The following is a 26,168-nucleotide window of genomic DNA, read 5'->3' as shown; positions in this document are numbered from 1 at the left end:
CATATTATTTTTGGCTAAATTTTTGTTTTTAATTAAATATTTTTGGAATTCTCCATTCCTCAAGTCAATTGGCGCATTCTTTCATAATTATAAACTTACGAGGGACCCGATTTGCATTAGGCCTTTTCAGCCTTTCTCTAAATTTCCTTTTAACTACATTTGAGGCGCCACTCAAAATCAAGACTGTGACGGGCAAAATTCCCTACCTTCTACGCCTCTGTAGCAGTCCAACAGAATAGCATGCGGAGAATTTGGTAAGATGCAACAAATGCCAATAAGACGATAATGGAGGCCCCCGCTCATAGTAACCATTGAAGACGCTGATTATTGTAATCAACATAATTTACAAAAATGGTAGTAACAAGAATCCTTTGGAAAGATGAGACTCAATTTATACAGATTGCATATACAATTAATTTCAGCGGACAAATGCGATGGCAAATTACAACAAAATGATGGAAACAAAAAAAAAAATGACTGGATGAATAAATGACCCCACCCACAAATGGGAACTCCAATCACGTGTTGAATAGCTCCGTACAACCATGCAAAATGAGCAGATTCTAACGCAGCAAAACTCCAGTTGAGAACTAATCAATTGCTCACATAAATGTCTGAAAGTGTCTTCAAGTTGTCATCAATCTGCAGAAAGAATGAACGAATAAAATCAAGATGCAAAACTGCTGCAGATTCTAAGCCCCTTTCATTGCTCAAGACATTCTTTGTTCAATGTATGCTGCAGAGTCATGGCTGCAAATTTTAACATGCATCATTGCCACCGCATGGCTTCAATCAGAGCTGGAATCATAAAAGTCGCTTGGGCATGGGGTCATCACTTCAGATTCAAGTAACTGAACAACCCTGTGCATGGTGGGTCGATCCTCTGGGCTTGAAGATACACATTGGGTGGCAACTGAAAGCAGGGCATCAAGGCTTTCAGTCTGCACCCCCTCACAGTTTGGATCAATAATATCTCGTCGCCTATTCTCTGTAACCAAAAAGTTTAACTGCAAAAAAATAAAACATATGAATCAACATAAGCACCTTCATACTGGTGTGTGTGTGTGTGTGCCTGCATTTTAGGTAAATGTTGGTTAATGACAAAATATCTTGCTTCAAAGTTCATTGTGGTATTAAAAGCATGCCAAAAGTCATGTAAACAAAACTGAGACATGCTGCATTCTCTAGTTCAGGCCTGACTCAGTCCCTCTCACTCAGGCTCAAACTCAGTTCAGGCTCTAAATGGCCGTTTAAGTTGTGTTCAAGCTCAGTTTACTAAGAAAATATATCAAAACTTGCAGAGGGAAGGAAGTACCTGCAAAAAACTAATGCAACTAGGCCAGGCTAACAGAAAAAGACGAGAATATGCCTGTATTTACATTTAAGTTTGAGCTCAACCGCATACAAACATTAACGCATCTAGGCAAAGTACTTGATTTCATGTTAGCAATGTGAGACTGGTTATCCCAAACTCCTCTCTCTCTCTCTCTCTCTCTCTCTCTCACGAGACCTTTTACTCTAAAACTAACGACTTATAGCAATTTATTTTATGATTATTTACGTTCACCTACCAACATGAAAATCCTATAATTCAGAATCAACAATTAACAAAATTTCTCGATAATGATTAAAGTTTTGGTAGTTTAAAGTTGGCTATTTACTATGTGGAACTACAAGTGAGAAATTGACAAATACGAACGAATACAAGCTTGTTTCTTTTACCACAGTAATGTTGAATTCACTTATATTCTCAATTGGTCCATTAATTAGATAAACCTAAAATTTTTGTTTCAATGAACGAGCTCATCCATGAGTTACAAGATCACTAATTTGCCTCTAGCTCAAGAGTCGAGTATCTCAAGACACAGATAAAAGTAGAACCACTACTTTAGATGTTATCTGAAATGCTTCCACAAGATTGGGGCCACTTCCTTACATTTAACTTGCATTCTATATATACTACATACATGAACTGTTAGCAGCTTTTTAAGTTTGAACTACATTTAGTGAATCAATTCACAGTACAAAATAAACATACATCAGAAAAAGATAAACCATGTAATCAACCATGCAAAGACCAAGTTGAAGCAGGCAGAATAGGAACGCTTTTAGTAAAATGTCATATTTTTAATTACCATAATCGGATAGCCTCAAAATTCAATGTCTCTACTGACTACTATAAAGATGCAAAACAATTAAGAATTATCTACCAAAAATCAGGGGGGAAAAACCCAGGCAAGAAATTTACCCAACCAACAATGTTCAGGCCCTTTTCGATGAATGCTGCATCTGTAGGTCGCTTTCCACTTAATACCTCGAGCACCAGGACCCCAAAACTATAAACATCAGTCTTTTCAGTTGCTCTACCACTCTGCATGTACTCTGGCAATGGCATAGAACGGATTCAGAAGATATCCAAATATTATAAGAACTGGCCAGCGCAAGAACAATCAGAGCTTTCCTTATTCATTTAGGTTATAAGCTAAAGAGATTAGCAGCCAGTTTGAATTACCATTAAGATCCGGCCTTGATCTATAATTTATGAGTAAAATCTTCTGAAAGACCTATGAAACCCGTAAGTAACCAAATCTACTGATGAGATCAAAACGACTTGAGAGTCATCCAACACAATTAAGAGATACCTCAACCTTGCATTTGGACTTTAAATTTGGGTTTCACATACTAGATTTTGAATATAAGGATTTCAAATAACATAATTAGTTATTGCCCAATCCTTATTAATGGCTTGTCAAATCACCTATGAATTTGTTTGAAATCCGCATTAATAAAAAACCCGAATGATCTCCAAACAAATTATTTGTTGTAAATCCAGATTTAGGGTCCAAATTGATATCCAGAATAGCATGCTCATCCTTACTTTTTATCACTTTTCCCTTTTTTCTTTTTTCCCTTGCAACAAATTATATATCCTTAGGCAACAAATAACAAAGCAGATGGTACACCCATTGTCAAAAATCAATTTAGAAAAGAAAATGAATCTGGGCTCAAGTGTCAGTTTAACTTAAGTTAATATCATGAGAAGCATTCATGCCAAGCAGTTTGGGTTAAGGGGAAAGCATGACTTCTGAAAGTCCAAGCCTATAAACCTCACTTACCAGGAGCTAGATAACCAAATGTTCCCGCAACAATTGTTGTAATGTGTGATTCTTCATCCTCTAACAGTTTGGCAAGTCCAAAGTCCGATACACGAGCCTCCAAATTGCCATCAAGTAGAATGTTGCTTGACTTTATGTCTCGGTGTATGATCCTAGGGGCGCAATCATGATGCAAATAGGCCAATCCTTTCGCTGCTCCCATAATTATATTCAGACGTGCATCCCAGTCCAGTTGCTCAGATCTTTCTGCAAAACATTGTAAGGATTTATTATTTCACATTTTCCCTCATGCAACAAATTTATGAAGAGCATACAGTCCCACAACCAAAATTTTAGGGAGGAAGTCCACAATCAAAAGGAATCTTATATTTTGAATCTTATAGCCAATGCTGAATCTAAGAAACTATTTCAAACCTAACACACCTCAATCTATCAGCCAATGCCTAGCGGGATATGCCCAAGAATTTTAGTTACACCACTTCTACTTTTCTTTTTATTCTTCAATGAGAATAGATTGAGATCTACAGGTAGCTCAACCATCCAGAGGCAACAGTAGCCACAGCAGAAAGCACACTAAAAGCAGCAAAGCTGAGTTCGTAGGTCACACTCAGATGAAATGATCTTGAACACACTAAATAAAATCAAAGACCACCACCAAATGGGATCAAATCACCAAATAAAACAGATCACTGAATATCTTATATGTTCCAATGGACAAAAAAAATAGGTAATGCCAAAAAATGCTAGAGCTGTTTTGCTAAGAAATTGCCATAAGCAGTTGGTACTTATTAAATCTACAGTTAGATTGCCACAGCCCCATAGTTCAAAGGCCCACAACACCACACACCAACTTCAAAATTGGGAGACTGCACAAATTATAATGCATTTGCAAATGCCTAAAGTAAAGAATGTGCCCAAGAATTTCAATGGAACCATTTCTTTTTCTTTTCTAACCAAGATGGAATATTTTGTCAGAGTAAATGCCACAGCACGTGGTCCATAAGCCATGCTCATTCCAAAGACAATAGTAGACACATCAACTATCATAGAAGCATCCAACCCTGAGGCCTAAGGCCACATAGACCAGAATCACATGACCTTATGCAGCCCTTAATTGAAAAACTTTGTAAAATGATGCTGCATGCATGTAGCCATATGATGTGCGGAAGTCACTGTATTAATTGTGATCATGATCAATCTACCAGGTTATATCAGAAAATTTAAAGTAGCATATGCTTGTGAGAATTGAAAAAAGGCGCATGTATGCTATTCACTAATTCCAACAAATTAACATAATAATATAAATGTAACAAAATAGATCGTTTTACCATGGAGTGCCTCATCAAGACTACCACCAGGAAGGAAATCATAAATTAATAATTTTGATGTAGGAGAATTGCAGTAGCCTCGCAAGTTCACCAGGTACCGATGTTTTATGCTCCCAAGAATCTCAAGCTCCCTCTCAAAGAAGCGATCAAATCCCTCATTCAATTTAACAATTCGTTTCAAAGCAAAGACACTGCCATCATCCATTGCAAGCTTGTATACTGTTCCAAAGCCTCCGCAGCCTATTATATGTTCCTCATTTAAGGTCTCTAATTTCTTAATGATGTCTTTCGACGAGTATGGCAAGTCCCCATGAAACATTACAATTGAAGCACCTGAAGCAACATATCATATCAACTCAAATTTCCAGGAACTTGCTATGCATCGGTGCACAATAACAAATAAGATTAGAAACACATTTCCAGTGGACCAGAAGTAGTTAAGAATAGCACCTCCACTGACATCCATTGCAATACTGTTACTTTCATTTTTACCAAACTTCTTGTAAAGGAAGCAACCCCAGAAACACATAAGAGCAACCAGAAGCAGTGCACCAACAGTTGCTGAAGCGCTAATAAGCAGTCGACCTGAGTATTTTTTCTTCCCACCTTGATTTTGAGCTAAAAAGGTAACGCATGAATTATTGTTAGGCACAAAGATAAAGTTTAAGAAAACATACTCAGACATACAAATTGCCATTTTGTAGTGACTTCAGAAACTTCCTAGAGTAAGACTCTAGCTCTAACATATGAGCCATATGATACTCATATGTTTAGTAAATTTTTCAGCATTATCAACAAAATGTGTGTGTGTATATTAAACTCAGTTTCACATGCTTGAAAATTCACCTGATGTAGGAGATCCTGAATTGGACGAAGGTCCTCCAGTTTCATCTTTGCAGTTCATATTGATCTGGTTCCCACATAAACCACGATTCCCAGTGAAACTAAAAGATAAATGCTTCAATTTATTAGTGCAATTTCTTCTTTGGCTTTTGGGGCTAAATTCAATAGAATTTATTTCCACCAAACTGTAACTATATTACAAATGCATGTCAATGCGGGTCTAAGTTATAAGATAACCTCCCCAAAATCAAGAATAATGCATTAAACATGACAGGCTGGACTTACGAGCTTTGGCTGAAGTTGAAAAGCACACCATCAGATGGAATTGGTCCCACAAGGAAATTGTTTGATACATTGCTTCAAGATTTCAAAATATTCAGTATAAACAATTTCAGCCACAGATTAATAGAATCCTTTGTTAAAGAGCTAAATAAGAGCTACTTACAAAGTAATAAGTTTATTTAACTTCCCAAGTGATGGAGGGATTGACCCACTAAGAGAGTTGCTTGAGATATCCCTGTAGAATTGGAGAACAGAACACCTAAGGAGTTTTGTCTTTTACCAGCATGTCAACAATTTCTTTTTCTTAAATTTAGGAAATAGAGCAAACACAATGATGAAATACTTTGACCCTCACTTGGGGTTATTATCATAGCATCTGAAATCATTTAAAGCAAATTACATTAAGCCATTGTTCTTCAAAGTTCTTTGATCTTTCAATTCTTACAAATAACTAATGTTAGTAGAATCTCCATGTTTCTTCTATTTCTCCTCCTTGCCATTAGTTTTCTTTTGCCAGTGTGTGACCTGATTCTTTTATTGTAAGAAATTTGGTACTGACCATGAAGCTTGATTTCCTTACCTAATTTTGTACAAGGATGTCGTCAAGAGTTGAACTATCATGACATGTAATTATTGTTTCTCAAAAGAATATTGTAATACCTACTGCCAGGCCACCCTATCCCTGGACAATTTCATACAAGGATAAGACATGCAGTCCACGTTGATGGCACTTAAACATATACAGTATTCACTCTTAACACTAAATAGGGATCTTAACCAGGTTTAAGAAAAACTAAACAAGGATGTAGGCCAGAGTAGTTATACAGCTCAGTAGGCCACAAAGTCAAGTCACAATGCTCATCCAGCAAAGCAAGTTCCTCTTACGGATAAACCAGGAATCTAATAATCATGAAAGTTTAGCCTATTCATCAATCTCTATTTCTATATTGACTGAAGATTAACTGTGACAGTAAACTTGAGTGATCTCAATCATCTAGTCCACTATTCATATGATAGGAATTACAAAGACAGTACAATTTAAAATAATATATTCATCGTGTGGAAATCAACTCACAAATATTGAAGCTCGGATAACTTTCCCAATTCACTTGGAATTAGTCCACTTAAGTAGTTACCCTGCAAATATCTGTAGAAGCAAACAGATTCAAAATTTACTTTGCAATTTACTTACCATAATCATTTTTAAAAAAAATATATATATCATATGATGTTCAAAAACTTGACCTAAAGAAAGTACATATATTAAATAAACATAGACCAGCATGCTCAAACCAAAATTCAGTGAACTTCATAATGTAGTCTACATGAAGTCCATCAAGCAACTTGCAAAACATACAGGTCAAAACTAATGTAAAACTGTAACTAACTTTAAACGGAAAGATATGATGCTAATCAGATAACAAAAATGTCAATGAAACTGTGAATGAAGAAATTTCCTCTATAATAAGCTCAGAATCTAACTGAATACTCATGATGCAGAAAATGCTGTATATGCATAGAAATACAAATAAACATCCACAAGATAAGATAGCATTTTTAAAAATTTAAATCTATTCGAAGAATGACTAATCACCATAACCAATTAATCAAATCATCTCAAGAAAGACCTTAGTCCCCTGAATGTAAATCAAGCAGCGTAAGCTGCTCGCGGTAAGTCACCCTTTCACACCAAAATACTAAGAAAACAGAACAAAACTCCTGATGCATTCTGCTGTAATTTCCAAAATAACTGACACAAATCCAAGACTATCAATTCAGTAGGACTAATTCCAACAAAGATACTTACAGTCCCTGCAACTCCGTGCAATTTCCCAACTCTGAAGGAATTGTTCCGTAAAAGTTATTGTTGTATAGAGCTCTACAACACGTGTTTAAAACATATCAGATATTGCACCATACCTTTAAAGTCAGCTAACATGAAACAGAATAATAAAACTGAAATCTTTAAAACACGTACAAAATCCTCAAGTGCTGTAGTTTCCCAATGTCAGGTGATATAGATCCACTTAATTTATGATTCTTCAGACTCCTGAAAGAGAATTAATTAAAAAAAAATCAAACAAACGCACAATTTTAATTAAAATACAGAAGGCGATTGTAAGAAGTATAATCTTCTTCCACACTTATTGAGGCAGATATCATCTTGTAAAATTAAATACACTTCAAGTGCTATGACTGTGACGGCATATATGTGTACTATAAGAAAAATAAATACCATAATATAATTAGTATTAACTTGCCTTAGGTCAAAATTGTCAGTATTAGCAAATAGACAATTCTGATATTAACTCAAAAGTTTAATAGGCAGATACTAAATCAAAAGTCTATAATCTAAAGAGAAAATGTGCCTCCTTCACTTTTCTTGGTATTGTAACTACAAAAAAAAATTCAATTTAGTTCTTGATTTGATTGACTAATGAAGATTGCGCCGTGGATTATATTAACAGACTTGAGATGTGTTAATTTGGTCTTATCTTCATGTAATTGAAGAATTGGGGCTTTTTAGGATTCATAACAGATCAACATATGAAATCACTATCATCTGCTCACCTAAGTGTTTTTCAAGGTCAGATTAAGTTGTGACAGCACTTAACTTTCATGTGGAAGCAATTAAAATGCCAGCAAGTAATGGACATGCATGATATATGAATATGTGCGGGAAGAGTAATAAAGCATCTACCCTTCAAGTCTCAAAAGTCAAAATAAACTTTAAAGAGAACAGCTGAAATAATTTCCAGTAATCTATTAACAAGCTCTGTTAAGATGCATAATGATAAGTAAATTGTTGGAAAGAAAAACAGTTGATGCCACAAGTTACTTGTATCATTAATGACGAAACTAATGTTACGGCCATAAAAAGTAATAATGACTGAAGTACTAGCTTGTCAACTATTTATGCATGCCTTTTATCATAATGTGTTCAACAAATAAGGTAAAAACTCAAGGCCATGCGAAATAAATTTTCCATATCTTTAGCAATCCATTGACAACAACACATCTTGCGATCATTAGAAGCAATTATGCCAAGCAAATCGATTATGTGGAGAACAACGCACAAATATATGACTCTCTTGGTTTTCTGATCACATGTCACCCCTCTCCAGTTACATGGGTCAGGATCCTCAGGTCGCCATAGAGGAAGGATCCCATCTGAACTAACAATTGCATTTTTGAAGTTTAGAAGTGCCTCACCTACAAAAATAACAAAAGAAAGTTCACATGCTATTTTTATCAAAAACCCCGAAAGCATGCACTTCCATATACATGCATAGCGCATAAATCATGATGTCTAAAACATATCTCTTGCAAAAATCACTAGTTACGCAAATAGTGATGTTAGAAAAGAACATCCCAACATCCCACCTAGAAATGCACCCAATGGCTGAATTGTTTGATGCTTGCAATGATGAAGCATTCTTCATTGTTGGCCAGATACATAATGACATAATGAAAATTTTCATAGACAAAGTACTCAACACAATTGAAAGAGCATTCCAGATAGTTCCCATATGACTAGTAGATGAAATTTGACGTACACAATGTTACACAATAATAAAGGACTCAAGTCCACTATAAATGCCATGGATTTGCTCTTAAATAATGCATTTAGCCATAGATTATTCAATTGTCCAATCAGCAGCTTCACCACTCTGAAAGAGCTTATGAAAGTATTAGATAAGAACAGTGGTGAAAAAATCAAAAAAAAAAAAATACATACCATCAGAATTAATTGCTCCACTTTTTTGTACAAAGATATAGAGCACTAGAATGTAAAAAAGCCAAGTTCCTTGACATCTCCTCAGATAGATGGCCATAACAGCACTGGTAAAGCATAAAATAGCTACTAGAAATCATCTGACACACCAAGGTCCAAAATGCTTCCTCTGTAACATATGGTTATCATGGTTGATAATACCATACAGCAGCTACAATAAAAGACAACAGTTACCTGGGAGAGATAGAGAGTCATCAAGAAAAGAGGAGAATGACAAAAAGTAAAACATCATAACAGGAAACAAGTTCCCTTCATAAGTAAATCTTGAACTTGCAATAGTCACCATACTTATCCAATTACAATATCTAGCTGAAATGTGCATAGGAAGATGCTTGAGTAAGATTTGCTTTACACTTAGTATTTGGAGATTATAAATTAATTGGCCTTCAGACACTATCTACTTTCAGTTTAGCTTTCTTCATTCTTTGTCTCTTCACTTTCAATTGAAAATTTTGTTCCTCCGATTTTGGTGCCATTTATAGAGCTTCTCATACAAATTGTCACCTTTCTGACAAATTATCAGAACAGAAAAGCTTAACAAACCTAATTGCCCATGTCACAAAATTGATCGAGAACAATACTAATGCATTAGAAACCATCCATCTACAACTTAAAGCTATTAAGTTAAGGATTCCACCTTTAGTGACTTGAAATGTTCAGTATTCAGTATTACAAGGCCTAAATAAAGAAATTTCAGCATAAGAAACATATCAGAACTCCTCACTAAGCTATATACTTTAGAAGCCTTACTGAATTATGGATAATGCATTCAAAAATTCACAATATCAATTGCAGAAAAGATCTATGCACTTTACAAAGTCAGGAAAAAAAAAATACTTTATATTTGAAACTTTACCAGACATGAAATCTAGGAAGCTGGACAGGATAATCTATGATAGACCTTGCCTCTTAAATCAAATATCATCTGGCTCCAGCATAGAAGAAACTGTAACATGGTCAGTTTAAGCTACTTAATGCCATAAGAAAATAATATTCCTAATTTAAAAAAATAAATAAACCTAAAGCACAAATACTAGCACTAAAAAAGCTACTACTATCTCAAAAAATTTACAGGAAATACACAAATTAAAAACAAGTAACAGTACAAATCTGCAGTCAGTGAAGAACTAGAAGCAAAAAAAACACTAGACTATATATAAACCAAAATTCAGATTGCTAAAACCCTAATGAGTAAAAAAATGAAAAAAGAAAACATAAAACTCACTCCTTCACAGCTTAACCGACAATCCCAAACTACAGTAAAAGCTGCAAAAAGAAAATTAAAAGGAAATGCAGAAGAAAATAATACATAGCAGATTTTTAAAAAAAATTCTTGTAAAATAATTGGAAAAAAAATAAATAGAAAGAATTAGGAGCAGAGACTCGCACACCTTTTAGATTCGATCTGCGAAGAAGAATGAATGCAGTGAGCTGTAAAGTGATATGTCAAACACAACCAAACAAAAAATCAAAATTAAAAAATAAAATAAAAACTAATTTTCCTTTTGAGATAGCTTTTCTTCTTTTTCTTTTTATTTTATTTATTTATTTATTTATTTTTATTTTTTTTATTTTGTTTTTTGAGAGAGAGTGATGGTGTGTTGTGATATAGGAAGTGAGCGAGTGAGTGGAATTAGATTAGATGCCTGTAAATTCTTTTATTTCTTTTAGAACAAAAGGACATCACCTCAACCAATGAAATCAAAGTGTTTTCACACGTGCGAAGTCGACCTTCCATACGTGCCAACCGACGCTCCTCCGTTTGCTGCTGACTGCTGTACTGCTAGTGGTAGCGGTATCTTTTTCTCCGCTATTAAGAAAATTGATATATACAAGAGTGCTGAAAGAATATTCCTTTTTATAATTACTTTCTGGGATTTAAGATTTTTTTATTAGTTATTACTAATTTATTTCAATAAAAAAAAATAGTTAACCTTTTGAAAAACTGACTACGTGAAATTATAAACATGAGAATCAAAAATCAAATAACAATCACTGTAATCCAATCAATTTGACTTAAACCCCATGGATACTAATTATAATTAAGCTATTTGAAGGGAAAGAAGACTAAAACTTTAATAATTTCAGTGGTAATAGTTTCGCAAGAAACATAAGTACTGTTTTCTTCTAATTATGTTAAAATTAGTGAGTAAATCACCAAATAAAATTAGATAAAAAGTTTTGTAGAAGTATGTCAATAGAAGATAAATGAATCTTTTTCAATGTTAGCAAGCAAAGATATTTATTTTTAAAAATAAGAAATTTGTTTAAATTATTTCATTCGTATTATATGAGTTTTTACATTTATAACGAGCGTAAAAAAAAAAAACCGCTCTTATTATATAGAGTATATGGTCTGTTGGCCCTCTAATAAATATAAAAAATAATTATAATATTAGGACTGAACTAATTTATTGCAATTAAAAATTTATAACTTAATAAATATGTAGTTGTAAAAATTATTATTTTAATTTGATTATCCTCTTGCAAGTGGTATAAAGAACGAATATTCAGTGCATTAATGAATTAAAAGAGTTGTTACATTTAATGTATATACATTATAATATGTGGTTGACATAGTTTCTTAAATAATAATAATTATAATGTTAAAAGGATGCAAAGCCATATTAAAAATCTAGAATATTGCACTCTCTTTAATGCTTCTCTCTCACAATGTAAATCCATGCAGTATTCAACAAATTTAAGACATCTATTGTGACATGTGATCTTTCTTTGTTTTTTGTTTTTCTAAATGCAACATAATATTCAATCTTTTGCATTATATAAATAATTAAAATATATAGAATCAAACTCCTTAAAAAAATTAACTAATCATGACGTATAATTTATTTTAAATATAACTAGTTAAAGTTGACGTTTTGTTTTTTATTAATACGTAGAAGTCATTTTTATATAAAATATAGAGATAATCATATTTTTAATATCTAGATTTGTCAAAAAATAACAACGAGCGTTGAATTTCTAAAACTAATAATTAAATATCGCAATCTGTAAAAAAATAAGAAAATAATATTTTTAATAGGTCACATTATAAATACCGATATAAATTTTTTTAATATTAGATGAGATAAAAATATAAGAGATATTTGATAAAGATATGTTATAAAAATAATAAAATAATAAATTTATCTATTATATACAAACGTGTTTTATGAAGTCATTAGAGTTTTATAGAATAATAAATATTAAAATTCATCAATTGAAAATTAAAAATTAAAACTACTAGATTAAGGATTAATAGAGGTTAGAAAAAGAAAGATATTTAAGAGAAAATGTATCTTAAGGCTATATCACTAATTAATTCATTTTAATTTTTTTATGTTATATGAGTAAAAAAATTTAAAAAAATTAAAAATTATATACTAAAAATATAATATTTTTTTTTACTAATGCCACTCAATTATTAATTTTATAAATTCAATTACTATTTTTTAACAAGTTATACACTAAAAGTATAATTATACTTATAATATAACTATTTACAATATTTTAACATAATTACCTTTCAAAGCTAAATTTTATTTAAGTTTTATAAGAATAGATTTAGTCTAAAGAATATAGTACTAAAGAATATAGTACTATGGAAAGTTTATGGTTTAATGGAGATTTGAGTATTGATTTTTTTGACATAATACTTAATTTTGTTAATAAAATAATAAAATAATAAATAAAATATGTTAATATCTTGTCATATTATATAAATAAAATTGATGAGAAAAAAAATACTATAGTAAAATAAAACACACATAATATATATTTTTAAAATTATATATTTAAATACTATTATATAGAACAATATTTTTGAATTTATTTATATTTATAACTAGTTCAAAATTGAGATTATAATTTTTTATCAAAATATAAAAATTATTTTTATAAAATATATTTATTGTAAATTTTATTAATTTTATTTATTTATTCACAAAATAAAAAAAATTAAATAAAAAAACCCACCATTTTTCAATCAGTCTTTTCCTTCTTTTCAAAAGCCACAATTGATTTCCGCGTCTCTTTTTTGCCTTCTAATACAATCATTCCGTTCAATAAATTCCATTTGCAAGCAGCTGAAAAACAAAAGAACTTATTAGTGGGTTTCAGTGTGGTTTTGCGGAGTGATAATGAATAAAGGTGGAGGGGGAAGTGGACCGACGGCAGCGGCAGCAGCAGCGGCTACGCAAAAGCAGAAGTCTCTAATGCAGAGAGTGGAAACAGATATCGCTAACATCGTTGACAATTTCACTCACCTTGTCAATGTCGCTAGGGTATTTTTTTTTGTTCTATTATTGCCGTGAGCTTCTTCTTTTTTAAATTTAATTGTCCTTTATTAATTCTTCAATCCCTTAAGACCATTATTCATTTTTAATCATTGAGGATGAGATTAAATCACCTGGGTTCCTGAATCTTGTGTGCTTTAGCATGATTCTTACAGAGCACATTCCGCTTTTTTTTTTTAAGCTTTGTGTGTTATTTCTGTTTTAATAGTTCTTGTATATGCCAAGTTATTCTGTTGTAATACAGCTGAAGGTTGCTCTTGAAATTTAAGACGACCAAGAGAAACCTCCTTCACGATCGTGCATTTTGCTTCACACGGAGATGGCAATGGAAAAGTTATTTGCATTAGTTTAGTTATTGGCAATAAACTTTTGAACCACAGTTAATTGACATGCGAGTAATTGATAGTGGGACAAATAGACGATAGAATGAGTAAGGCTAACTTGTTTCTTTCTGGACCTTGCATCATGATCCTTCTTTTATTTGGTAGAAGAGGAAGATTCAGTGAGGTCCACCCTTCTGTACCTTAATTATCAAACTTTGTTGTCCCCCAAGTACAAAAAGAAAGTCGTTCTATGTTTAAACTGCTGCTGTAAGCATAATGCATATAGGATGAAATCTTCTCGCTCCTCGGGAATGCTACCTTGAAAGTTTAGTTTCAAGGCTGCATGATTTACTTCTGTTATAGTTGCATAATGTTAAAGCTCTATTCTAATAATAGAATAAAAGAATGCAAGTAAATTATGCATTTTCCTACTGGTGACTTCCCTGTCAATGCCTCAGCATCTTTACCTCTGGTTCATTTGCTGTTTCTAGTTTATTTATCCTGATTGAAAGAAATCACGTCACATTTACTTCCGATATCATGCACCTCGTTACTATCATGTTTTTGGGCTATTCCTACCTTCTTGATTGCATAGTTGGCAATAATTCCCTCTAATCACTAGAGACTGAAATTGAATCCTAGTCATTCTTCAATTTGGTGATTCCATTCATAGAAGCAGATTCATTTCTTCAATTTCCATAAGCTGTACATTGATATATGGATTTAAGAATTACATAAAAGCATGCTGCTGATTGCAGGTCAATGAACTACCGGTTAGAAATTCACAAGAGGCTTTTATGATGGAAATGCGTGCAGCAAGAATGGTAAGACTAGTTCTCTCTCCCTTACATACACACACGCGTGCTATGCACAAAGACAGCAATAAACGAACACAAGCAAGTGCTTAAATTTAATTGGGCTTGTAATTTGTAATCTTTGCATATACTTATTTTGAACTGCATACGATATTGTCAACTTTAGAGCAATTTGTATTCTAGTTTTGTTCATGCATATTTTATTAGAAAAGTTTGTATTCTAGCTTTTGGCATGGAACCTAAATTCAGAGCTGGGCAGCTTTCTGATTAATTAACTTTGGCCTTCCCAACTTTAATTTCAATTGAAGTACTGCTGCAGACTGAAAATCTAGGATTTACATCTTAATTAGCTTGCAAATGAAATTGTAGAGTAAAGCAAGCTTTCTTCAATATTTTCATGTGCCATTCCTTAATACTTTCTATGGTGTTAGAGTGGCTTGGCCATTTAATGTTAATGATTCTCTTAAAGCAGGTTCAAGCAGCTGACTCTTTACTCAAGTTGGTGTCAGAGCTTAAGCAGACTGCAATATTTTCAGGATTTGCATCTCTTAATGACCATGTAGATCAAAGAATAGTCGAGTTTAACCAACAGGAAGAAGAAACAGACGGCATTTTAGCAAAAGTTGGGGAGGAGGCTGCTGCGAGCCTCAAGGATCTTGAATCTCATTATTATTCTTCTGCACACAGAACAAGTCAAACCTTTCAACCATGAACCCAGGCTCCAGAAGAGAAGCAGTATGCTGCTCTATTGTTCAGCAACCTTTTCTTTTCTAATAATCTTAATTTAGTTGTACCTCATAGAGAGAAAAAGCTGAGATACCACCAGTTCTTGCAAAAGGGAGCCCCTTTCCGTTGGTTAATTGATTCCCCAATTGTAGAGGAAACATTTACCTTCTCATTTGTAGTTTAACCTATGAGCACCCTGTAATTGGGGCCCAAGCTCCTAATATGGCATACACTGAACAACCTTAGACAAAATATTGAGTTTGTCTAGTGATATGGTTTCTGGATGTTTCATTGGACAGCAGAAAAATAGTGTTGGGAGATGATATTAGGGTGTGCCAGATCCAAAATTAAATTACAATGACGATATATATAATACTACATATAATATGGCATGATTTTTTTATGTTTTTTTTTTTTCAGAAATAAAAGCAGTAATTAAATGACACAAACTGTTGTTATTAATTATTGAAAATAAACACTGTTTTATGAACCCAAACACGCTAATGATACATCTGCTAGCTAGTCTGTAATGTTCTCTAACAGCACTTTCTGACAGCACAACTAAATTAGGGAACTGCAAAGGCAAATCGCAACCAATACATATGGTAAAAGCTCAATCCCTCTCTTACACCGGCAGTGGCTGGAGGAACAATGTTGCAACATAAGTTTTCAAATGCGTGGAGTAGGTGTAGGCGTCCCGAACCTTATACACAAAATTTGACATTCTTGCAAAGTTGATGAAATAGTTGACAACAGTCCTTGAGACACGATGCTGTTTCATGTAGTCTTCGTTTATGTCCTTCCATGAGGTTGCTAGTATTTTCTTTATTTCTTCGTATGCCTTCTCTTTCGGGACCCCATATTCATTCATGTAGCACTCCACACTTGAAGGGCAGTCTCCCCTCTTTTGCTCTTCCTTTAATCATGTACGTATTAGTTTGAACAGTTAGAACACGGGTCATTATATGAGATCACGTGTCCATTATTCAATACAGAAGTACTATAATTAAGACACTTAAGTTGCACGTTATTTATCTATTCATTGCGGTGTATAGGTACTTTATACTTAAGGAAAAGAAATTATCATGATTACCTCGTGGGTGGCGACATCATCGAGAAGACGGGCAAATAACTTTGCATTCCTAACAATTTTGGGAGCATCACGCACCCAAACGATTTCCTTCATGCTTGCCTCTTTCAATCCAAGTAAGAATGCTGCTGTAAGTAGCTCGCCTGTGGTTGTGATTGAGGCATTATGTAGGTACTCATCAAATGCTGGCACATAGAGACTATTGAACCATTCTCCCTCTTGTAAATCAGCTCTAGTCAGCTCCTTGAACTAGTAATACCCAGAAAAAGAAAAGAAACAGTAGTTATTATTTTTAATTAAAGATTGGCATTAGAAGAAGGCGCCAAATGACTCTATCAAACCGATCAGATCAAAGCCCAAGAAGTACTCCATCCAGCAAATATTACCATCTCCTTGGCATAAGAGGTTTTGTAAGAGCTTCCTTCATTGGCATCATTCTCTGTTTCTTCAAAAAGTTTCAGTATAGCCTTGTAAAGATACTGCATGTATTCTGGTAGCTCATGAATAGCATCAATACTGCACCTGAATTTTATTTTTTCGAGAGAAAAAAAAAAACCCAGAAATTGTTAAAAGATACTAAATGTTTTTGGAACTGTTTTTGTTTGTCTTATCCTAATAAACTTTTTTTGTAAAGTTTAATTTATGCTAATAGCTAGTTAGATATCAAACCTTTCAAATGCAGCTGTAAAGAGTCTGAGTTCGCCAATGGTACCATAAGCATCATATGTATCATCAACTGTCATTGCCGTCTGTGTAAACTTAGCAACTAGCAGACGAGACGAAGCAAATTGAGGTTGGGATCCAACGCACCCAAGTGCCCATACATACACCTCTACTATTCTGTCTCTTGCATAAGAAAGCCTTTCTGTAAGATCCAAGTCTTTCCACCACCTGAAAATTGTAAACACAGTACTATCAAAACTTATCTTAAAACTACATGCTAGCTTACCCACCTATTTCTTTTATTATCTTAGTCAAAATAATATTTTTTAAGAGATATTTCATTCCATGTAATCGTTATTGTATTCTAAGAGCTCTCATTTATATGCTTTAGCTTTCAGGTGATTATGTTTTTTATTTTCAATATTGCGGTCAGATAGCTAGTGTCTGAATCAGCTTGCATACACTTGAGCTAATTTCACCTTGCTAGTCTGATTAAGGCAGGCCACGAACACCAGGTCTAAGGGATCCGCAGTCTGGTACCAGGAAATTAACACTAGCAACATTATATTTCTTTTGGTTTTCATCAGGGTGTCCCTGTTCGGGCCGAGGCGCTGTGAACAGACTAGCAACACTACATTCGAACCAGTGACTGTGCCTAACCACATATCACATGCTCGTCAACCACTAGCTAGATCAACCCTTGACGATTTGTTAATTCCTTTTCTTTTTCTTTCTGAGTAGACTCTTCGGACAAAAGGTTTTGACTGCTCCTCTATTGTTAATTAAGAGATTCAGCACAAGTTAAAATAAGCAACGACAGCACACTCTTTGTTTGTATGCATGCGGGAATCAAAATCTACCTTGATACTATTGCTAGCTCTTCTCTGTACAATAACTGTAGTCGATTAAAATCGAGCTTTGCAAACTTGAGCAGAATCTCATTTCTGGACTCGTCCTCTTCGTAGAAGGATATATATAGCCGAGCCTGTAATCTTTCCATGCCATAGTGGACAGGACAAAGCAAAGCATTTCTTATGTGCTGTTCAAAATGAGGGCTAACTTGTGCAGCCAGTGTTTCCAAGTGTTGCTTTGTAAAAACAAGGGCTTCATCTAAAATCTCTTCTCCATGAACACTCACAACGGAAGCTTCATACAAGCTAAGGAGGCCTTTCACATCACTGGTGATATCTTTCTTGAACTCTCCATTGTCGTCCTTGTATTTGTTAAACACATCTGGTTCATGAGAAAACACAGTACCATAACATGCATTTAACTGTAGAAAGAAATATATAATGCGACAGACAAGCACTTACCACAAGGAACTTTACGTCCATGTTGTCTTAGAACTCGAAATAAAAGTGCCACAGTATAGAGGTCGAGATGGCCATTGTCGTTAAGGAAACTAGGAAGGGAAGCGAAAATGAGATTTAACTGTTGTTCAATCTCACTCTCGAAATGATATGACACCCCAAGACGGCATAATAAGTTGATAACTTCAATGTTTTGGGTTATTTCTTTAGTAGATTGCATTAACATATCCTTCACCTTTCCTTTAAGTTCTTCCACTTGTTGCGTGTATGATTCAATCTCCTTTGGAAAGCAAAAAAGAAAAATAATAATAATACTTTGAGTTTCATCATGACAGGAAACATATCAGTAAATGGTTAAAGAAAATACGAATGCATGACTTGAACAAAATACCGAGTCTTTAAGTGAAAAGGAAGCAAAGCTACAACCCCATATGGTTGAGGGAAACTTTGCCAAACGACGAGCAATGTCTTGCTGCTCATCATTTTTTGCTTCTGCTGCCATTTTTTTGAACGAAGAACAGCTAGCTAATTACTTGGTTATGCACTTAAGCAGAGCAGCAACTCTGATTTTTTGATATATAGCTGAATGCATAAAACCTTGCCGTTTTATAATGACATCTCCACCCCCAACTTGCAATTTTTTATTTCTTGAATTTCTAAAATTATTATTTATTTATTTTGTCCTTCTAAATTTACTTAACTTTCATGGTTGTGATTATCAAAACCTGTCGCCAGTTTTAAGAAGTTAGAACCTTTTTCTGTGCCCTAAATCATTGACCATAATATAAATATATATTTTTGGATGAATGGCTGTTTCCTGATTGGATCACTATATTATTTATTTAACTTTTAGATTGACAGTGATTTTTTATTTTTTTATTTATTTTAATCGATAAATATAAATTTTTATATCTATTTGTTGTTTCCTTGTTATTACTAGAGTTTTTATATTTCTCCTTTCATGGATTTTTTGGTTGTCTTTGTTGAGATTTTGACTATATTCCTATTCCTTTATAAATGTTTTTATATAATTTTGTAAAGCTTTAATGTCAATAGTGGCTAATAATTTTATTGATGTTCATATGCAATAAGACTCATTTAAATATCAAATAGTGGCTATTTTCTGTTTTTATTATTAATTAAATTAATACTTTTTATTTTTCAATAAATGAGATATTCACTTTCTATAAATAAAAATGAATCAATAAGATTTAAAAAAACAATTATGATTTCTTTAATTATTTCCTAAAGGTAAAGTATTAAAATCGACCCACTTTAACAGAAAGACCAATAGTTTCTTTTCTACTTTTATGAGTGTGACAAAAAGACAATTTGTAATTCATTCTATTATTTAACAGAGATTAAAACATTTAGAATCTTTTCATTTTATTGTTAATATACATATGATAGATTATGTTTAGATAATTTTTAAATATTAAATGTTTAATTAATAATTAAAATTTATTATATAAAAAGTGATTATCTACTTTTAAAAATTTAAACTCAAATTTTTAATAAAATGTAAACCATTCAATTAAAAATAAAAAATATAATACGAGGCACGTTCAAGTAACAAATATCTTCTATTATGTGGTGGTAAATTTTTATTATATAAAAACTATATAATTAATAACTAAATGCAATAAAAGAATTAAATTTACTTATCATGTATAGGAAAACTCGAGAGGAGGTTGTGCTAAGTAGTTGCTAATTGTTGATTTCCCGACGGCAAGTTCTTGATCTTATCATTCCTACTCGTTTGGCAATAGGAAAATCAAATAAAGACTTCAGATCCAACAAGTAAGGACCCTATTGGATAATATTTAATTTGATTATAAGGATCATCGCATTGTAATTGTTTTTGGTTGGCTCTGCCGAATTGGTTTACATATAAAAAGGCATTGATGGAGTCTCAGTTTCCAGGATTATTTTCTTTGCATTTTACTACTCCCAAGAGATAACTCTCAAAGTGGGCTTGATTCTGTAATGTACAGAGATACTACTTTAATTTGGCATTATGAGGAAAAGATTAAAATAAGACAAAACAGGGAAACCCTAATCATTTGCAATAGAAGAGAGAGAGAGAGAGAAGGAACTTGTCACAGAGTACCTTTGAAAGGTGAAAATGAGGAAGAAAATAAAATTGCTACTTGGTATATTTTCTATGTTATATTATCAACGAGCTTTGGTTACTGCTGTGCCTCTTAAACAGCTGTCAGTTCCAAGCTTGAATCTAATTGCAGTTCAAATAATAATTAAATATCAATTAGTAATTAATAATGTTATTTGGCGGACATGGAGACCTTAATGTAGGGACCCTCTCCAATTCGAATTGGTATTGGGATGAGCTTTAATCAGATCAGTAGTATGATTGAGTCGTGGGATTTTGAATTTTAAGTAATTAGGGTTTAAATAATTATCATAGTTTTTCAGACTCGGAAAATGCATAGGGCCAAGAGTTAAATGTTCATAAAAATATGTCTTAGTATAGGAACACTTTGTACAATATAATTTTCAAATTACCTAGTAAATAATTCAATAAAATTAAGATTCAACAAATATTAGTATTTTTTGAAATTGATATATAATAATAAAAATGAATCTAAATACTCTAAACTGGTATTTTGAGAGAATAATATTTATAAAGTAACTAAGCAATAAATATACAATATACTCATGCTTATGATTTAAAAATATATACTAAAGACAATATTTAGTCTAGCCATTTATTTAGTAATCTTTTTGTTTTACTTTAAGTATAGATATAATGAATGAGATGGTGATATGCATTTTTCTTTCATCACTCAAACTAATGATGTAACTAAAGTTTTATTATATCTATGTAAATTGAAGTAAAGTTGGTGTCTCTAATACATTCAATCTAAGTATATCCATAACAATTACTATTATTAAATTAATATGATTGTTAACTAATAATAATAACTGAAACTAATAAAGTTATGAAAATAAAGAAATCATTCATTAAATAAATAAATAACAAGATTCATACAAAGTAAAAAAGTCAAACTAAACACTTGCGAAAACTAGCCTAACATATTTAATTAAATGATCTGGTATTAAACAGAAAGACATAAAAAAAAATAAAATAAAAGCTCATTCTAGATCTAGAATTTCTTAAAGTAGGAAGATGATTGGCCATCACTCTCTACTTCTTGAAAAACTCATTATATTTTTTTTAAAAGAGTAATGAAAACTAAATTAAAGTGTTTATGAAATAACTATAGAAAAAATAATGGTGGATAGATATAGAGAGCAAATAAGAGAAACCTCTCTTCCTCTTAGAATTAGGTTTGCAGAAATACTAGAGAAAAATCATCTTTTAAGTAAGTCTCTCTAGAGATAAGTATACTTAATATAAGTCTATGTAACAGATAAAACTATAATTATCCTTATCTTCACAAAATACTATCTCATAAATAACTTTTAATATAAATTTTATAATAATTATACAAAATAACTAAATGTCTCTTGGCCCTTGCAAATAGCAGTCAATGCGTCTTAATATTGAGCATTGACACGAACATGTCAAATTAAGCTCATTTTTTAGTATTTTTCTCTATAATTTTCTCTCTTGGCTAACATTACCTGAAAATAGACAATTAAACTTAAATGAGATATAATTACTTATTTTCACCATATTATATATAACAAAATATATAATTAAAGCTCTAAAATACTTTAGACCTATCACCATTTTTGCACTTAAGGACATATGCCTATTTTTCCTACTCCTTATTTCCCTATCCACTTATATTAGACTTTTATAATATTGATTTCAATAATAAAATTATCCATTAAGTGTTTTAGTATATAATTTACTACATAATAATTCATAATTAAGAAAAAGGTATAATGTGTTTTAAATATTATTAAAGATAAATTTATTCTTAAGAATGTTTCGGAAGTTAGTTTGATGATAAAGAAATTGCTTAAGTAATAAAATAAGTGATGGTGATATGTTATAGGCATATTAAAGAGGCAAACATCCGATTTCAAATTTTATGGAACTTCAAGAAAAAAAAAAAATATTGCCATTGGATTATGAATTTGCAAGCAGAGCTAAAATTAGGGTTAGAATTGCAAAACAAAACCTGATTGTAATGGCACTAATTGGAGATAATAATGTTAAAGAAAATGAAATAAACTTGAGGAAATTAAAGCTAAATTATGGAAGGAGTAGTTAGACTTGGTTGATGGATTGGTTGGGTGGGCCTACTCCATTTTTTAGTATAAGTTCTTGGATGTTTTTGGGTCGGGCTTTTCTAAAATGACATTGATTTAATTGATGCTAGGCCTGTCAAATACAAATCTAATGGCTGGCTCATGAAAATCCAGATTTGGTGTAAACAAACAGGTCCTAGCACAATGAAAACCAACAATAAATTTATGATAGAGCTAAGTTATTGAGGTTTGTTTCTGATTACAAACGAGGACAGTATCTTTCTAAAATTATGATCCACCCTAAGAATTGGAAAAACCAGCCTCAAGCTCTGAACTTTTCCATTTTTCTTTGAATTGAGTTCTTCAAGTTCAATTGGTACAATTAAGGTCCCCTGTGTATGTGTGTGTGTACTGAGGCAAGACTTCTGGATATATAGTATATATTTAGGGTTGTTGAAGTGGAGTAGAAATGAGTGAATGTAGACATCATCTGCATGCCTCAACCATAACTGCTACAGATGATATTAGACAAATTACTTACATATATCTCATCATTCTTAAAGCTCACTAATGCATTTACCTTGCAAAGCTTGTGGACAGTGAACCTCTGTATTCTACAGTATGCATAAGCAAACATTCCCTTAGGTTATAATTAAGACAAATCCATGAGCAGGGCAGGGAAATTCATTACACAGTGAATTAATAGGCCAAGCAATTAAAGTTTTAAAAGTCTGCAATCAAATCTGGTTCAATGTACAAAGAAAGTGGTAGAATATTGAAAGAAATTATTTGACATAGCTAGTTTCATTTGTACTGCAGCTTATCTATTATTACAGTAGTCAATGCAACTAGCCCCACCACCACAAGCCACACCCTTGTATGCCTCATGTATCCTTAAAAGAAAAGACTACCAAAGTTGCAATTTCTGCATGAAGGCATGACGCAGGTGACAAAACAAATATATATTAAAAACAAAAGAAAACCCTCATTTAGTAGAGCAGTTGGAGCAGTTGAAGAAAGAATGTCTTTCTCCATTCTCATAATAAATTTTTAATCACTGTCCTCCATCTTTCTTTTTAGATGATGATGATAATAAGGCCTGTTTCCTTCAAATTTCAAGTACACCAACACCATCCACTAGCAATAGCTATATTCCCAGAACATTACACTTGCCACTCTTTTGTATTCCAAGAAAACAAAAATGAAAGATTCATCAAAGCAATGGAAACCATTCACAGCTAATTGCTGTTCGGCTGAAGACCAAACAATCTTGGGCAATTTTAGTAGATGTAAGCCTTCTAAATCAGATTTCTCCAAGAATCTAGCTCCATTACCATCATTTAGACGACTCTCTTTCTCTGATCTAAGCCGATCCTCTTCTCTTCGTATTAATGAAGACATTGCACAGTCTTTGGGGCCTGACTTGTTCGATTTTCAACTGAGTGAGTTAAAAGCTATAACTCAGAATTTCTCGAGCAATTATTTGCTCGGTGAAGGTGGGTTTGGGACGGTTCACAAGGGTTACATTGATGAAAATTTGAGGCAAGGTTTGAAGGCTCAAGCTGTTGCTGTTAAGCTTCTTGACATTGAAGGATTGCAAGGACACCGAGAGTGGTTGGTAAGTCATTTTTCTATTAACTACTTCTTATCTTTTCGCAAACTGCTCCTCCGATACTACTTATTGGTAACAATTATAATTTGCTTATCAAGAGAATGACAACATAGTTGATAATAAGTTGCATTTTTTCAGGCAGAAGTAATATTCTTGGGGCAGCTTAGGCACCCAAATCTGGTAAAATTGATTGGCTATTGTTGCGAGGATGAAGAACGACTTCTTGTCTATGAGTTCATGCCTAGAGGCAGTTTAGAAAATCACTTGTTCAAAAGTAAGTCCTATATTCTTAATGATGTATTTTCTTTGTAATTTATGCTGTTGGAGTTTATATGATGATGGGTGACAGGAGGAGTTTCGGTGTCATTACCATGGGGGACAAGGTTAAAGATAGCAATAGGAGCAGCAAAAGGGGTAGCCTTCTTGCACGGTGCTGAAAATCCTGTAATATATCGTGATTTCAAGACTTCCAATGTGTTGCTTGACTCTGTGAGTCTCACCTTACTCTCACCAACCTATTTTCCTTTCTTAATTTGTATCCTAAGAAAATTCTATTTGCTAAACCTTTTGGTTTTCTCTTATCAATTTTAGGATTTTACAGCTAAATTATCAGATTTTGGACTCGCAAAGATGGGACCTGAAGGATCAGATACACATGTTACTACCCGGGTTATGGGTACTTATGGATATGCTGCCCCAGAATATGTCTCAACAGGTTTACTACAAACTTTATTATATACTAATACTACCATAATAATGCTTTGGAAGTCAGACCAAAATATGTATTAGGTAAATGTACTGGTCCAGTTAAAGAAGAACCCCAATTATCCAAAACATTTTTGGTCCAACCTTAGGAACCCATTGCTCATGAAGTTAGTAGAAATCATTTATGTCGTAGGTGGAAGTATAAAAATATGAAGCACCGATTTCAACGATTCGGATTCCGCAAATATAACCAACCAGCCATGTTTATGTTTATATTTTATTCTTTAACTGATGAATATGGTTCCATCAGGGCATTTAACAACGAAAAGTGACGTTTATAGCTTCGGAGTAGTGTTACTAGAGCTACTGACTGGAAGGAGAGCAATGGACAAGTGTAGACCAAAGAGTGAGCAAAACCTAATTGATTGGGCAAAACCATACTTGACCAGTAGCCGGAGACTGCGATACATTATGGATCCAAGGCTTGCTGGCCAGTACTCCGTCAAGGGAGCAAAGCAAGTCGCCCTTCTAGCACTGCAGTGCATAAGTATGAACCCTAAAGACAGGCCAAAAATGCCCGCCATTGTAGAGACACTTGAAGCTCTTCAAACGTACAAGGACATGGCTGTTTCATGTGGGCAATGGCCTCCATCACCTAAATCTAAGAGAAATATTGGAGTTTCAAACCAATCTAGATCACTTGAAAGCAGAAGTTCAAGTTATAAGAAATCCTCTCCTGTTACTCAAAGCAAGAAAGTATAAAACTACATATAATTATATATATATATATATATTCTCTGGCGCAATAAGAGTGTAAGAAATATATGTATTACATTAGAGCAAAACCAAGATGTATGCTTGTAAATCATGTGAATGATTCTGTATATGGTATATAAGTATAAACCTTAATTTGAGTGTTAAATAAAGTCTAATACAGATTTTTAGCTACCATATTCATATTAATTAGCTTCCTCTATGCTAAATAAATTAATCATTATTCCTCAATTTGGTTCAATTTTTTTTTAAAAAATATATAATTATTATATAAAATTAATATTTTTCAATTTTATAAAATATTTATT

At 32.8% G+C, this 26,168-nt stretch overlaps 4 protein-coding genes and 1 long non-coding RNA gene across 16 annotated transcripts; 3 read left to right on the top strand and 2 right to left on the bottom strand.

Annotated features, from left to right (window-relative positions):
* Window positions 1-275: 275 nt before the first annotated feature.
* Window positions 276-10,973, bottom strand: LOC8280098 (LRR receptor-like serine/threonine-protein kinase FEI 1). 11 transcript variants are annotated; one of them, XM_048374321.1, is made up of 16 exons: window positions 10,757-10,973; window positions 10,591-10,631; window positions 10,222-10,311; window positions 9,309-9,516; window positions 8,647-8,782; window positions 7,548-7,619; window positions 7,377-7,448; window positions 6,645-6,716; window positions 5,733-5,804; window positions 5,573-5,644; window positions 5,291-5,388; window positions 4,895-5,062; window positions 4,445-4,777; window positions 3,117-3,362; window positions 2,249-2,382; window positions 276-1,007 (listed from the first exon to the last, which is right to left on the bottom strand). In XM_048374321.1, the coding sequence occupies exons 4-16, from the start codon at window positions 9,403-9,405 to the stop codon at window positions 789-791; spliced, it is 1,791 nt and encodes a 596-aa protein (XP_048230278.1). In that variant the 5' UTR covers window positions 9,406-9,516; window positions 10,222-10,311; window positions 10,591-10,631; window positions 10,757-10,973; the 3' UTR covers window positions 276-788. The 11 variants fall into 11 exon arrangements, with proteins under 11 accessions (XP_048230278.1, XP_025013230.1, XP_015575103.1 ...); XM_025157462.2 differs by having other exon boundaries at window positions 9,309-9,539; window positions 10,757-10,972; XM_015719617.3 differs by lacking the exon at window positions 10,591-10,631.
* Window positions 10,974-13,366: 2,393 nt separating this feature from the next.
* On the top strand, window positions 13,367-15,847 carry LOC8280099 (mediator of RNA polymerase II transcription subunit 22a). Of its 2 annotated transcripts, none has more exons than XM_002519850.4 (3): window positions 13,367-13,648; window positions 14,742-14,807; window positions 15,268-15,847. In XM_002519850.4, the coding sequence occupies exons 1-3, from the start codon at window positions 13,505-13,507 to the stop codon at window positions 15,508-15,510; spliced, it is 453 nt and encodes a 150-aa protein (XP_002519896.1). In that variant the 5' UTR covers window positions 13,367-13,504; the 3' UTR covers window positions 15,511-15,847. The 2 variants fall into 2 exon arrangements, with proteins under 2 accessions (XP_002519896.1, XP_015575126.1); XM_015719640.3 differs by having other exon boundaries at window positions 13,374-13,648; window positions 15,271-15,847.
* A 109-nt stretch (window positions 15,848-15,956) lies between these two features.
* LOC8280100 (probable terpene synthase 8) lies at window positions 15,957-19,161 on the bottom strand. The gene is made up of 7 exons (XM_025157478.2): window positions 18,979-19,161; window positions 18,591-18,867; window positions 18,138-18,510; window positions 17,284-17,505; window positions 17,001-17,136; window positions 16,618-16,863; window positions 15,957-16,440 (listed from the first exon to the last, which is right to left on the bottom strand). Exons 1-7 carry the CDS (start codon window positions 19,087-19,089, stop codon window positions 16,150-16,152), a joined length of 1,656 nt encoding a protein of 551 aa, XP_025013246.1. The 5' UTR covers window positions 19,090-19,161; the 3' UTR covers window positions 15,957-16,149.
* LOC125370194 lies at window positions 16,366-17,206 on the top strand. The gene is made up of 2 exons (XR_007216134.1): window positions 16,366-16,450; window positions 16,580-17,206. It is a non-coding gene; the product is annotated as an uncharacterized LOC125370194 (long non-coding RNA).
* Window positions 19,162-23,769: 4,608 nt separating the features above from the next.
* LOC8280101 (probable serine/threonine-protein kinase PBL15) lies at window positions 23,770-26,028 on the top strand. Its single transcript, XM_015719622.3, has 5 exons — window positions 23,770-24,387; window positions 24,520-24,655; window positions 24,731-24,870; window positions 24,973-25,096; window positions 25,397-26,028. Exons 1-5 carry the CDS (start codon window positions 23,971-23,973, stop codon window positions 25,846-25,848), a joined length of 1,269 nt encoding a protein of 422 aa, XP_015575108.1. The 5' UTR covers window positions 23,770-23,970; the 3' UTR covers window positions 25,849-26,028.
* Window positions 26,029-26,168: the final 140 nt, after the last annotated feature.

This window comes from Ricinus communis, chromosome 5 (genome assembly GCF_019578655.1).
Source record: "Ricinus communis isolate WT05 ecotype wild-type chromosome 5, ASM1957865v1, whole genome shotgun sequence".
Classification (NCBI taxonomy): Eukaryota; Viridiplantae; Streptophyta; class Magnoliopsida; order Malpighiales; family Euphorbiaceae; genus Ricinus; species Ricinus communis.
This window is presented reverse-complemented; position numbering and strand designations above follow the sequence as displayed.

What these genes read in the sequence shown, in the direction of transcription:
- LOC8280100 (XM_025157478.2), bottom strand. Translation starts at nt 19,089, where the DNA reads ATGGCAGCAGAAGCAAAAAATGATGAGCAGCAAGACATTGCTCGTCGT. An exon ending in CCTCTTATGCCAAGGAGATG is followed by an intron (nt 16,864 to 17,000) that starts GTAATATTTGCT and finishes GGGTATTACTAG; the next exon opens with TTCAAGGAGCTGACTAGAGC. An exon ending in ATGATGTCGCCACCCACGAG is followed by an intron (nt 16,441 to 16,617) that starts GTAATCATGATA and finishes ACATGATTAAAG; the next exon opens with GAAGAGCAAAAGAGGGGAGA.
- LOC8280098 (XM_048374321.1), bottom strand. Translation starts at nt 9,405, where the DNA reads ATGGCCATCTATCTGAGGAGATGTCAAGGAACTTGGCTTTTTTACATT. An exon ending in CTACAGCACTTGAGGATTTT is followed by an intron (nt 7,449 to 7,547) that starts GTACGTGTTTTA and finishes CACGTGTTGTAG; the next exon opens with AGCTCTATACAACAATAACT. An exon ending in TGCACGGAGTTGCAGGGACT is followed by an intron (nt 6,717 to 7,376) that starts GTAAGTATCTTT and finishes TTGCTTCTACAG; the next exon opens with ATATTTGCAGGGTAACTACT.
- LOC8280099 (XM_002519850.4), top strand. Translation starts at nt 13,505, where the DNA reads ATGAATAAAGGTGGAGGGGGAAGTGGACCGACGGCAGCGGCAGCAGCA. An exon ending in ACCTTGTCAATGTCGCTAGG is followed by an intron (nt 13,649 to 14,741) that starts GTATTTTTTTTT and finishes TGCTGATTGCAG; the next exon opens with GTCAATGAACTACCGGTTAG. An exon ending in AAATGCGTGCAGCAAGAATG is followed by an intron (nt 14,808 to 15,267) that starts GTAAGACTAGTT and finishes ATTCTCTTAAAG; the next exon opens with CAGGTTCAAGCAGCTGACTC.
- LOC8280101 (XM_015719622.3), top strand. Translation starts at nt 23,971, where the DNA reads ATGAAAGATTCATCAAAGCAATGGAAACCATTCACAGCTAATTGCTGT. An exon ending in AAGGACACCGAGAGTGGTTG is followed by an intron (nt 24,388 to 24,519) that starts GTAAGTCATTTT and finishes GCATTTTTTCAG; the next exon opens with GCAGAAGTAATATTCTTGGG. An exon ending in AGAAAATCACTTGTTCAAAA is followed by an intron (nt 24,656 to 24,730) that starts GTAAGTCCTATA and finishes GATGGGTGACAG; the next exon opens with GAGGAGTTTCGGTGTCATTA.